General features: G+C 45.6%; 1 protein-coding gene across 4 annotated transcripts in view; it reads right to left on the bottom strand.

Moving 5' to 3' along the window:
• Nucleotides 1-393: 393 nt before the first annotated feature.
• Nucleotides 394-13,696, bottom strand: part of LOC139049532 (rho GTPase-activating protein 39-like) — a 57,410-nt gene continuing 44,107 nt past the window's right edge. For 2 of the 4 annotated variants that reach the window (XM_070525069.1, XM_070525070.1), the window contains exon 12: nucleotides 394-11,862. In XM_070525069.1, the coding sequence (XP_070381170.1) occupies nucleotides 11,668-11,862 (195 nt within the window). In that variant the 3' untranslated portion in view covers nucleotides 394-11,667. The remainder of the gene's footprint in view (nucleotides 11,863-13,696) is intronic. The other 2 variants (XM_070525071.1, XM_070525072.1) reach the window with 2 other exon arrangements.

The following is a 13,696-nucleotide window of genomic DNA, read 5'->3' as shown; positions in this document are numbered from 1 at the left end:
TACCGATTGCCCTGTTGCGTTTGCCGCGGCGTATTCTGCCTCGCGTGCTTCTTACAAACTATTGCCGCCTTGTTGCTATGCGATCGGCGTAGGAGGAAAACGTGCAGCCATTAGACAGTCTAGCAGAGCGTTGTTTCCGCGGTACGTCAGCAACGGCACGCACTGCACCTTCAGCGGCCAACTACATCCTTATAACTTTCACGGTACCAACCTTTCTTTTCTACGTATTGTCTGTTCAGCATGCAAAAGGTCTCAGAATGACTCATCAAAGTTCCTCTTCTACGGTCGAAATAGGTTCCGATTTTCGCGTTACCTTACGGTGTTTCAAAGTACACTGCAGCATCTGGTTTAAGTATGTGCCACCTTTTTTTCCATACCGCACAGGCATCGCAGTGCTTTGCAGACTCTCTTTATTGTCACTAAAACAGACTGTACATTTTATTGACGTCGTGGAATAAATACATACATTGATGAGTTGCCATTGCCAGAGTATTTAAGCAGGCTCTCTCTCTAATAACAGCGTGTATACCATCAGAATGATGATGCCGCACAATGCAAAGCCCCCTGTTTTCCCTATATGACACACACACACACACACAAAAAAGTACAATCTAAAAAATGCAAATGTGAAGACACAAGACTAGAACTTTACTCGAGGGGGCAGAAAGGCAGCATAGCATCTGTTCACTAAGTGACCAGGCCGCTAAGTAAAGTCACTACTACGCGCTATGTCAAACTTGGCACAGCCAACCCCAACTGGTCCTGCGAACGCTGGCGGCGCATGGGTTTGCCACTTGTAGATGAAATGAACGACTCCCCTCATTCACAGGCACAGCAGCATGCAGACATTGCATTACTCGCAAGCAAGGCCAGTCTGCAGAACTCCGCATCTTAACTAATCACAATTCTGCGTTTTGAGGGAACTCCCTTCCACTAGCTCGCTGCAGGATGCTAGGGATGCAAGAATGGCTGCACATAGTAGGAACAGAGGCAAAATGCAGTTGTAGTAAAACAATTTTGGGCTTTTGTAATCATGTTACCGAAAACGTCACAATTGCAACACAAAATTAGCAGCTATGTGTAAGCTCATCCGCACAAACGGCTAAAACTACACATGCTTTAGTCTTATGGAAAGTCTCTATAAACATAGGGGGATCAGGTGCCTCCGTTAATTTGATCTGTTAGCTCTGTGCAGTACCAGAAGCTGCAAAACAGCATTTTGTCTGGTAGCACATACCTACAGCAGCTTCACGTTGGTGAGCAAGCGCAGTAAAACAAATTTATGGACTTCTAGCTAGCGAAAAAGGCTCAAGCTCGAGGCATTGAAACCTGCAGTTTTTCGCACATTGCTGTAACCGAGTGGGAAAGTAACAGTGAAGCGCAGTTCCCTCAAAACACTCGGCACCCGACTCTGCAAATAAGCAGATGCGCTAACACAATTGCAATGCTCCACTTTCAACAAATAAGATGCGCTCCTCCCCCAACAGTCTTTCACACTAATATACATCTTTCTTGTTTGCAGACACTCATCGTAGATGACAACAAAGATCAAACGTGTAAAGAAAAAAAAAGTTTCAATGTAGATGACAGCCAAAATGTGGAGGAACACATCTGGTGTCGCACTAGTTGTTCGACGTGGCATACACTGATCGGAAGCGTTCCCAGTTCGATGGGAGCTGTGCGGGTAGCAGCTCAAACGAGGGCGAAGGCCCCAGCCTTTCACAACAGTCTCTCTTTGCTGGCAACGTGAAAACAGCACATCTTGATCAAGACGTAGATATGCAGGTGTACAGAAGAGTCCATCAAACTTATCCTATGACAGTTCCATCCTCTCACTGATGCTGTAAAAGTCAGATAGTGGGCCAGCATAAACAAGAAAAATATGTCACGTTTTCATATTCAAAAGCAGCATGCACAGAATGCTCAATGAACCCACTGTCATAAAAATACAGCAATGATAGTAACCTGTTGACAATTGGTATGGGTAGAGAATAGAATAGGATCAATGTACTAACTACTTTGGCCTAGGTCTTGTTGCATGTCGCGCTCCATTCCACCAACACAATGCACTGCAGCAAAAGCAGTGAGTTGTGTCAGCCAACCGGAAAAGACAACCAGAAGGGCTCCTGCACTGTCCACACCTGATCATGTGATGTTAACTGAATGGTAGTTTCACGGAAGGATTAGTACCGCAGAATGAACAAGCTGCCCCCCCCCCCGGCTGTATTGTAAACGAAGTGGCCAGCTCTCATTGCTGATTGGCCGACACAAACTCCAGCCTTGCCTACACTGCAAGGAGTTGGCAGGACAGAGAATAGCGCAGTTGCACACATTTCTGAAGTCACATCAGTGGAGATACATGCCTTGGCACCATACACGTACATTACTGCCCGGTGCAATGTCTGTTAGAAGGCACAGGGCACTTTGGATGCGTTGTCTACAAACACCACAGCCACATTTGCCAGTCTCTCAGATGGTGCTGACCATTCCAATACAGCATTTAACCTCTGACACGCCACTGCGCATAACGAGAATCTCGAGGGTCGTTCTGCACCGCTGTGTACAGACTGTCATTCTTCACACAGGCAGCAACATTGAGCTAGCGTTGCGACAACTGTAAGTTCAGCAAACCAAGTTTGTTTAAAAACATCACACCACAACAGGAGCGGTTCAAAGGAGTTTTAAAATAAAAGCTTTCTCCTCTCATCATTGGTGACATCGTAATGTCACCAGATTCCTCCTGCTTGCACATCCCCTTTTGTAACAGCTTTGGACACTCATTTCTTTTTTTTTTTTTCATATGATGCATAATTGTACAACTACATTAGAATAGACATGGGTGAGCGTGACAGGGAAAAGCATAAGGAAGCATCACGTCACTTCACAGCATTGCCTTGTGGCCCAAAAGCCAAACGTGCGATAGCTCGATCAACCTAGAACTCTGACGAACGCCACGTTTGAACATCCATGTGCACCCTGCAAGTAACAGTGCCAGCAGCAACATAATCGTGGTGCCTGAGTGCCCAGAACATCTGTCCGGCATTAGGAATTTGCAATGTTTGCAAAGATTAGGCTCAACGTCGCATAATGAACTTTTGTAGCATCATGAAAAGTCGGTAGGATGTCTGCTTATGGGAAGCATTCTCGCGAATGGCAGGAAGAGCAGACAACAGTGCAGACACAGCACGTGAGGTAACCCCTGTACTTCTGAAAATTTCTCCACTTGGTGCACTGCCTTTCAAAAGTGAAGGGCAGCACCAGCTAGCTGAAGTGGTTGACACACTTCAGTAAGGTGACTCGTCAGCTCCAGGTCTGTATTATTTTGTTACTGTGCACCCCCAGATTATGTCAGGGTGTGGGATGTTTCTCAAGCAACTCCTCACTGCAGGTGTCGCTGAGGAGTATTATTAAGTGCAGTTTACTGCCTTTCCAGTGAGTACGCTTCAGTGAGTTCACCCCCTGAGTGGATCCGGTCTAGTAATACTGTCATCGTGTTTTCAACATTTACTTTCAAAGCACTGCAATATAGGAGTGCTCTTCAAGCAACTCCTTACTGCAAGTACCATTAACTCATTTGGGAGTGCTACTAAAGGGGCTGTGCTACTGCATTCTGCTCCCAGAAGCCAAGAAAGCATGTGATGACGAAGAAGCCTTAAGAATAGAGATGTAACTGTACGCAACAGGTCTGCGATAAATGCCAGCTATGGCAGCTGTATCGGGGACTGCTTCGCGAAACTGATCTCAAAAAGAGTGCAAATGGCGTCAATGCTCAAGGTAATCGCTTCTAATATGTTACACCACGAAAAAACAAAAAGAAAAATGGAAGGATAGCATCTTGGTTTCGAGACTTAAGTGTTTTAAACACGATTATGTGGTATTAGGATTCCAAAGCATGAAGGCACCCTTCTTTATCGCTAAGCACCAATTGCTGACATAAAGCTACTGCCACGAACAAGTGACATCGTGCCTCAGTGATGCACTGCCCACTATGACTTAGTTCAGCATGTGAACCCATTGTTACGAGGCACCACAAAGCCGTCATTCACTTAAGATTAGGTTTCATGCAATCAACAATAAAGATGTAAGCCCAAATGCACAGGTCTTTTCGGGAAAAAGAGGTGTGTAGTGTTTCGAGTAAGACGTGAATATCTGGATAATAAAACTTTGGCTGTTCTTGACTGAACCCATTTTCCCTCCTGGGCTGTGTGGATAACAGAAGCCGCACACCGGACAATAAAAAAAAATCTTACTGCTTGCCAGAAGCCATACTTTATATTGCAGAGGCAAGGCTTGTCCACTGTTATTTTTCTGAGCCTTCCATGTGTTGCATACGCTTGGCTCATCCAATAATGGCAGTGTGTTGAACACAGATGGTGATAAAAAAAAAGCATTGACAAGTGAGTGGGGATCTGCAGCCAGGAACGGCATTCTTGGTCAACCACTTTCAAGGATACGAATGATTTTGCCTGACTTGGTGCCGGAAACAAGCAATACTGGTCCTGGCACCACGTGCAGCTTGCATGGAGCCTCACAAAGGCCATAGCATCCCCAAAAGACATCAACCGAGAATACAGTCCCAGTTGCAAGCACACCTTGTTCCAACTTATCCTAAAAGGTGGTGCCACAAATAGTTATATAATGTGTGTTCTACAGGTGTGTTTGCAACACTGTTAAGTAACAAGTTCCACATCCGAAACACATGCAAGAAATTTGGGATCAAGTGATGCTGGGCAGTTCTTCAAGCTATTGATGCAGAAGGCCGTCTAACTTGTGTTTCGAAATGCTTCAAACAGAACGCTAAAAATTTAAGTAACATCAAAGAACATTGCATGCTAAATAACAATAGTAAAGAAAATTATAAAGTAGCACTTAAGTGAAAGGGCATAACTGCGCAGCATTCTTTTTGGGCCACAAAATAGCGTACATGGTGTTCGTGCCTGAACAATGGTATTCGTGTACAGTCGACCTGCATTAATTAAAACTCTTAAATAACACATCCTTTGTTTGAGTGATCAGAAGTTAAATAATGCATGGTCCAAGCAAGATAATTCTGAATTATTATCCAACAGATATTCAGGTCTGTGGACTGGAGCAAGTATACAAATGAATGCACAACCTGGGCTCTGCCGATGCCCCAACTATACTGCCAATTGCACTGCTGGCCACGCTTCATGAGCGTACTCTCACTAGCCACATTTTGTTGCATCACTGTGCCCTGGGAAACCCAAAAGCTTTGAACTGAAAGCCTTTGTTTGAATAGCTTAATCTGCATTGAAAACAAGAGTGCACACCAAAATTTTGACATGATGTTCGAAATCACCAGAGCTATGAACTATCAAGGGTTTAAATTATCGCAAGTTGACTGTATCAATTTAACCTGGGCCCAAATGACCAAAGTAGACAGTGTCAGAAGTGAACTTGATGCCACAATGAAAGGCTTAGATGAATGCTACACCCTTGTCAGTACACCACACACACGTGGGCACAAACAGAAATGCACATGCACATGTAAACAAACAAACAAAATGGCAGACGCATACCACAGCAAGCATTGCAAACAGATTTCTGTCTCCTAAAGGCAGTGAAAGTGACTTAGGTATTCAATAGGCTCCACAAGCATCAAACCTTAACACAGACAGGAACAAAACGAGGCAGCCTCATAAACGACACATCATGAAACGTGGACCAAAACCATAAAGGAAAGGTTGATCAAGCACAGGATAAAATGCTTCGCTGTACAGCTAAACCTCGATATAACGAACTTCAATATAACAAAATTCTCGATATAACGAAGTATTCAACTTTTCATAACCTCTTGTCCATACAACGCCATGTATTTATAACCTAAACATAACGAAGTGTGTGTGCGATTTCAATAAAACGAAATTTCACTGCCGCCGCAAAAGAATGCCGACACAATAAATGGAAACTTCCGCGGAAGCATATGGTCACGTGATTGAACTACAAGCGGCTGCTTGCAAACGCACCTCTCGTATCGCGTGTCGTGCGACAAGAGCGACCGCCGAAGTGGAGTCGCATCATGTTGTGTATAAAGTCCAAGTGCGAGAAGATCCTATCGCGCCTCGCGCACTGTGTGCTTAAGGCGCGAGTGAAAGTGTGCGAGGGTGAGACAAGAAAGATGGTGGCTTAAGGGGTGCCGCGTTCCTGCGCGAGCAAAGGGAAAGAGGGGGAGGGGAGCGAGCTAACGCGATCAAGCGCGCGCGAGGGGGCGGAGTAGGGTGGGAGGGGGGTAAGCTGGCGCCTGCCTCGATTTCTGGCGGGCATCTGTCTCGGCCATGGCTGTAAGCGCGGCTGATCGCATACGTAGACGCGCACCCTGCTTTAGAGGTAATCTGCCTCGCGTGCAAAGAGACGGCGTGGCACCATGTAAGCTGTCTTGCCGCGGGTTTAGTATTGGAGGTTGCGTAATCTCGAGTTTCGGTGACCCGCTGGAGCGAGAGGCAGCCTAAGGATTCGCTCCCTGCCGCCAGCGCTTTTACCGATAGCGTCGTCCCAGTGCGGGCGACGCTATCAGCCGCTGGGGGCGGAGTGCACGCGAAAGCATGGCTGGCTTCGCTTAATTCCTACCGCCGATGTGAAGATATCGTCGACGTACGTGGCGTGAAACCGTATCATTGGTCGCCGACTCCCAAATCTTATCAAAATGAAAATTTTCATTCAAATTCGCTTTTTACGACTGCCCGATAATTAGGAAAACTCTGCGGCCCCTTTCCGTGTAAGAAAAATCGATCGGTGACTGTACTTATTTGCATAAAAGGTCGAAGTTCAATACAACAAAATTTCGATATAACGGAACAAACTGCCGATTTTACCGACTTCGTTATATCGAGGTTTAACTACAAAAAAAAAGGACTGTCCATTCTAAAAGCAAGCACAGGTAGATCAAACATCCGTGCCATGTAATGAAAGGAGGCAATCACGAAACAGCAAAAGGCACTGTAGAAGGCTCTGTAAGCTAAGAACAAGGAGAATGAGCCAGGTGGTGTAATATAAAAAATGTGCGAAAATGGAACTGTGCGCAAACTGTGCGCAAACTGTGCAATGATACGAACGCAAAAACTGGTAAACCGTAAAAGCAAAACGCAAAACTTATAAAACGGATGAAGAAAGTACTGTACTAGCATCTTCGGCAGCGCAAAGCAAAGTAATGATACGACGCTCTGACATAACTCGCAGTCTCTCTGAAAAGGGGCCATTCCAACTGCTAAAGCCGTTTAAGACGAGCTGGTTGGTCCCGATAGAACCTGATGATGTTTGCCAGAAATTTGGTGGATGTGGTTGTGGGTATGATGGCCACACGTCAGACCGCATGCGAAATTGTGTCACGCGTCTTGTGCTTTATAGTGATGAACGCAATGCCCGAGGCGCAGTTCCAAGTCATCAGTCACTGTTTACTGAAAACATTTCTGAGAAACGAGAGAAGGTGACAGAAAAGAAATGCCTGTAACGATGGGATGTGTGGAGAGGCCAGAAGCAAGAGCGTTACTGCTGGTCTGGCACTCCATGTTGGAGTTAAAGGGACGCTGAAGAGAAGCGCTAAATCAGTTTTCAGTGGTAACCCACTGTCTCAAAACCTTATCTGCATATTGATCACCAGTGGAGAACTCAGTAGAACTCAGTAGAACTCAGTAGAACTCAGAACTCAGGAAATCAGTAGTGTCAGTGTGATATTGCAAATTTTTTCACATGTTTCGGCCATAGTGCTGAAGCAACACGGGGGCTGTGAGAGGCACGTAGTGGAGAGCTCTGGATTAGTTTTGAACTATCTGAGGTTCTTCAATGTGCACCTAAATCTAAGCACACAGGCGTTATCGTTATCCACACATTTTTGTTTGTGCGCGCTTCCTGACTTGCCAATCCTCGGCTCACAGTGAAGCTAACCCGTATCCTCTTCAGGCGCAAATTAATTCTGGCCTGCAAATTTTGTTTCACAAGGCCTCCTGCACCTTCAGAATCATTAAAAGCATACTGCAGCAGAAGAGATGAGGACTTTTCAGTTCATCAGTGAGCTTGTCAAGTTTACAAAATCTGTAGCACTTCATACATAAATCCTCTACAGAAACGTCAGATATCTCAAAGTCAACCCTTTCATGTTTAGCGTACTTGGAGAGCACTCAGCCAGCCATTAAAAAACACGTCTGATATAAAACATTGTCAGAAAGGAAGTCAACCAACTACGTGATCACACCGGCACTGAGCAGCCACCAGTACGTCTGTCTTCCAAGTTCTTTCACAAAAACAGCTTGCACACATTGTTCAAATTTGTAGTAGAGGTCCAGTCAGAAGTGCCCCAAGATGTGTACGACACATTTTACGCTACATATTCTTGCTAGCGCTCTTGCCTTTGATGCGCTATCTTGGCGCATACAACTGCAAGCGCAGTGCCTAATGGTGATATAGAACTGCAAAAGTGTGCCCTTCCAATCTAGGTTAGTTGGCTACATCTCACCAGTGCCTCTTTAAAAGATGGGAAGATATGGGTAATGACGTGGAAAGTAAGAGAAAGATGCCAGGTGACAATGGCCAGACCACAATTAGCATCGGTGGTTTCTGCCGATGTGCGTCAAACTGCCTCGACAGACGGGAGGTGTCAGAGCAAGGTGAAGATGATGAATATGGTTTTTAAATGCACCAGTGCATTTTGTTAAATTGACAAAAATATATAAACGAATAGAACATTGCTGTTAAGCTGTTTGGCCCACTGTACCTGAACTGTTAATTACATGCAGAAAAAGGATGGCTGCTCTCAACATTGGAACACCGTGTCCGGTGCAATGAAACTGTCTCGTTCATTTCATCCGACTGTATCGCACTCCTTCTTGCCATGTCAAAAAGGTCAATATCAGCTCAAATCGTGCTAAGGCTTTGTTCAAGTCAACGGAAAAAGGGATGGGTAAGTGAAAAAACTGAACGGCACAGAGTTGAAAGTCAAAGTGTTCTTGCTTAGACATTTTTCCAGAGTTTATATTAAGCTCGCTCATGGTGAGATCTCCTTTAAAGCAGCTGAAGGAAGGTGGAGGTATACAAAATTATGTCCACAGTTTGATGCTTTCTTGTGTCCTGATGTGAACTCTGGTGCGTGGGAGTATAAGTTTGGGGCCCTCGGGCAGAAGAGTGCTGCATGCAACTAAGGCTATGAATGCTCCGTTTGCAGCTTGATGGCTGTACCAAATGTGAAACTGCATGTCATGTGCATTTGTCACATGACATGTCACATGCTTTTGCCTTGATTTCTCATCTTTCTAGTCATCCTGAGCCATTTCTTTCATTTCGCACCCCCACTACAGGCTCTATAGTCTGTAAAACTTGAATATGCAAGTTGTACCCTTGCCCTGTTGCTATTCGTGGCTATTGTGCTGGAACCGCCTGCTACCTTTTCAAGATAGCGAATCCAAACAACAGTGTGTAAATCTGTCAGGTCACAAATGAAAGAGTGTGAAACTGAAGTTCCCAGTGCATAGGCTCACTCAAAGAAACAAAAGTGCATCAAACTGTCCAGCACGAAACAATGGCAGCCCATGCTGGATAGGGAACCTGGAAGACAGCATGCGGCACTACGTTTCTCGCTTAAACAACATTGCACAACTGTATGGGTAATGCACAGCTTTTCCATGACAGTTGGCTTCGAAAAGAGAGTCCATCCAGCACTGCTAAGCATCTGCCGGTAACTGCCGAGTAAAGTAAGTCCAGCTAACTGAGGTGAAGCACACACAAGCATCCACACAGATGAGACACTGCTGCGAATGAGTGTGCTGCCCTCTGGCTTCTCTGAACTGCACTCAAGGATTGCACAAGCCCTGGTCATGTGATGAAAGTTAAGCATTACAAGGGTCGAACGAACAAGAGCTCTGCTATGACAAAGCAAACGCAGTCGTCTCTAAGATCCATCTGCGAGTGAATGCACCGGACTAAACAACAGTCCAAGTGTGGCCCATCAAGAGGACGCACGGAGCAGGCACAATCCAATGCTTGCTGCACTTTGGTGTAAAACAACGATAATGTAGGTGTGGTGATAATCTGTCAAAATTACCACCACATATGCTCAGACTTGCACCCACTTTTTATCCAGCGCACCGGTATTGTAAATATGTAAAACACTATGAGTTGCCCAGAGCCTCAAAGTCATTCATGAGTCACGTTTGCTGACTACAAATCAGATCGAATACTGAAATTTTTGGACAGATGATCTGAGGCAGTATTGAGTAAAATAAAAAAAAGAATGCAACTTTACCAGCCCAACAAATGCTGTGATTACAATGTTAAAAATGGAGCTAATTTAGGTCAGAGTAGCAAGCTAGTGAGTAATGTTTCAACAGCCCTTTAACCTAATGCTGGTTATTTAGGTTGATAATGGCAACACGAAAAGCAGTTATGCTGAGTAACTCCTTGTTCGTCTACAAGCTCAGTTCTGTCTTTGGCTGCCTCGTGATTGGCTAAACGGTGTCTGTGAGGCAGTTCCAAGCCAATCCAGGACAGGGGAGGAACAACTTGGAACGCGGCCCACGATGCAGCAACACAACATGAATCCATGTTATCAACAAGGTTCGAGCGCCTGCCAACGTGCACTGAGAAAAGAAAAACGGCATGTTGGCAAGCTGTATATTGCGAATTGTGAGGTGTCATGCGGAAGTCACACCTGACAGATCACAAGCCATCCGATTCACAAGTGGCAGCTGTCAATTGCCAGGCGCACCACCAGATACATAACTAACATGTCTGACCCGACTCCTAACTACGTTCTTGTGAATCCACTTGTCAACAACAGCAGAAGCGAGCGTCGCAGATTGAGCGTTTGCGACACCTGGTGGTCCAAACACCCCCGGCAACCGGCGGTTGGTAAAACCCGCGCACTTCAAGAGCACATCGGCCGCGTCGCACGAGAAAGACCAGCAAAGGCAAGTGGCACAAAATGTCTGAGGCAGCCACCAGCACTTGTTCCACAGCATCGCCAAACGGACAATGAGCCAACAACTGATGGCAACAATAGCTGACTTCAGCTGCATTGCTGAAGTGACGAGAATAATAATGATAATGATATTAACAGTAATAAATGTATCTCGCATAACAAAGTAACATGCAGGCTGCAACGAGCCCAAGTCAAGGGGCACCAGATCGCTTTCGAGCCACCGGGAACATCTAACGCCAAGTTACACAGCTTCCTTGCTGCATGCTTTTGCACACTCAAACTCGCCCAAACATAGATGTTACATAAATATATACTGGGAGTTCTAACTTGATCGAAACAATGCTAGTTTCCTCAAGAGTAGCAGGGGCTGAGAAGCTTCCGCAAGACATTTGTTCCATCGTCTGTTCGACACTTGACCTCCCCAAGATAGCGTACTGAGGCAATGTTTAAATCAATCGGCATCAAAAAGCCACTGCCTACTCTGCTGGCCATTGTTGGCAGTCAAGCAAGGCCGAGCTGCAAATGTTCCCAACAACACTGTTCGGCTCTTCCTTCTACTGCCATTGCTATCACATCCATAGCCTCCGTGCTTGCTTCGAGCTGCCTCAGGCTTTCAATGCCGCCTGTCTTTTGTCACACGGACTCTCGTCACAATGAAGAATGCGAACAATGAACTAGCCCGTCCGTCTGCTGATACAGCGCTGCTTGGAGCAGCTAAGGTCAGCGTGGATTAGCGGGGGTCATAGGACGCCCTCCATGAAACTGGTGTCCAACGTCTGAATGAGGGTTCGCACAAACGCCATCTCCTTGCGAGTGTTGTCAAAGATGACTCTCGGGTCGTCCGACGTGCAGCGTAGGCAGTTGGGTGCCATCACCATGGCCAGATTGCTGGCGTCCATCTTGGTCAGTGCAGCATTTTCAGGGGCAGCAAAAACCTGCAAGGAAAGCATTCAGGACTTGGACTGCCTTATCCACTCACAACCCGAGTCAGGGTTGGTTGTGGTATCAACATCTTCCAAGCCCAATACTGGTGCCCATGCATTTCTAGGTTCCAAACTTCCGTTATTTCGATCCTGAAATTGGCCTTCGCTGGATAATTCGAACTAGATCAGTCACCATGCATGCGCCTGCCCCTACAGTGACCCCAACAGCAAACCCTTTAGTATAGCATCTGTCACGGTTGAGCTTAGGGGACACTGAATGTGTTGAACACACATTATGTCCCGTCTAAAACACCTATTTTCGACCTGCCCTAGGAAGACTTTTAAGCAATAACCGTAGCTCGCGATGTCCGATTACAGTATTTTACCCGATTCTAACACGAAGCTTTTTTTTTTTTTTCAAGAAAATTGGCTCGAAAATTGCTGGCACAGCAAATTGGACACAATACCAAACCCGTCTTCATGGCTTTCAATGCATTACCACACAACACGAATGCATTTTGGCAAAGCTGACATTAAAATATCATGCGACCTTAGGAAACCGGCCACCACTGTGCAATGTATAGTATTAGACTCTTGCCTATTTTTCTTGCTAAAAAAATCAGGTGCGCATCAGATTTCTACTTTGTTTAGGACCTTTAACGTCATTTCTAGGTTAGTTCTCTACTCTAGACACACAGAAAATGGGTGCGCGTTTGATTCGGGCGCCTGTTATAAAGTGAAAAATACTGCTAAATGAATCAGCGGTGTGTTCTGATGGGTTTTTTTTTTTGCAGCTTGTTTATTTTTATCAATTTCGTTGGTCCCGTCAGGGTCGAATTAACAAAAGTCGACTGTAGTGCTAAATAAGACAAATAAATAAACTTAAATGATACAGTACATGACGTTAAATGAAACGCGCCATTAGTACTGGACACTAGCTCGCAATACAACTGACACCTTGTCATCCCAAGCAGAAGCACATTATCAAGATGATTGGCCCAAGCACCATAACTGAGCAACAGCTGTTGCCACACAGACACTTCCTTTTGCAAAACTGTGCGGCACCTGGCAACAGTTGTGCATTACATTCCTTTCCAATAATGTTTGTGTTAGTATAATTTTCATGCTGCCTTTGCATTAGACTTTGTTTCCCCCCAAAATATTTGTGCGGTAAATGATACACAAGTTGAATGTTACTAGCAGACGGCTGTACTTCTGTGGCTCCATGTTCCAGGTCTGACGATTCAGTGCCACCATTCAAAAGCACTTTTTCCCTGAACACTAGTAGTGCTTTAACAGTTTTAACAATGACATGTGTCTTCTTCCGAAATTCACAAGCCAGTGAGGTCTGACAGAAGCCAAAGTGAATCCACAGAAGGTCAACGAAAGTAAAAGAAGAATGGCTTCGCTGCGTAGGATGGAAAATCTGCATTTTGTTTACTGCTGCAGTTAAGATTCAAACCTGGGCTATGGTGCCTAGGTTGAGCTGATGGTTGAATGAGCTTGCCACTACAGAGCCATCAATGCGCAAATACAGAGTTCGTGCTATGGGATGCACGGCTGTCGTGCCCCCCCGGTGTTAGTCTTCCTTGCACGACTCTGGTGTCTCCTGATGTTTGGGGTCCCCGCATGACACACGAAAGCAGGAGTCGGGTGTGACAGTTATGCCACTACAAGAGATGGCGAAAGCTCTCCTATGCTAACACCACCTGATGACATGGATAGCGTGTGCGGAACAGGAACTGACTTTTCCCTTTTGGGCTTTGGGACGTTGGCGTGCTCGTAGCAATCATGTGCATTGGTGCACTTCGTGGGATTGTTTTGTGGAAGGTTTGTTGTTGGTCAC

The sequence above is a fragment of the Dermacentor albipictus genome, chromosome 9 (genome assembly GCF_038994185.2).
Source record: "Dermacentor albipictus isolate Rhodes 1998 colony chromosome 9, USDA_Dalb.pri_finalv2, whole genome shotgun sequence".
In the NCBI taxonomy this organism is placed as follows: Eukaryota; Metazoa; Arthropoda; class Arachnida; order Ixodida; family Ixodidae; genus Dermacentor; species Dermacentor albipictus.
The sequence above is the reverse complement of the archived record's forward strand: the minus strand, read 5'-3'. Positions and strand labels throughout refer to the sequence as shown.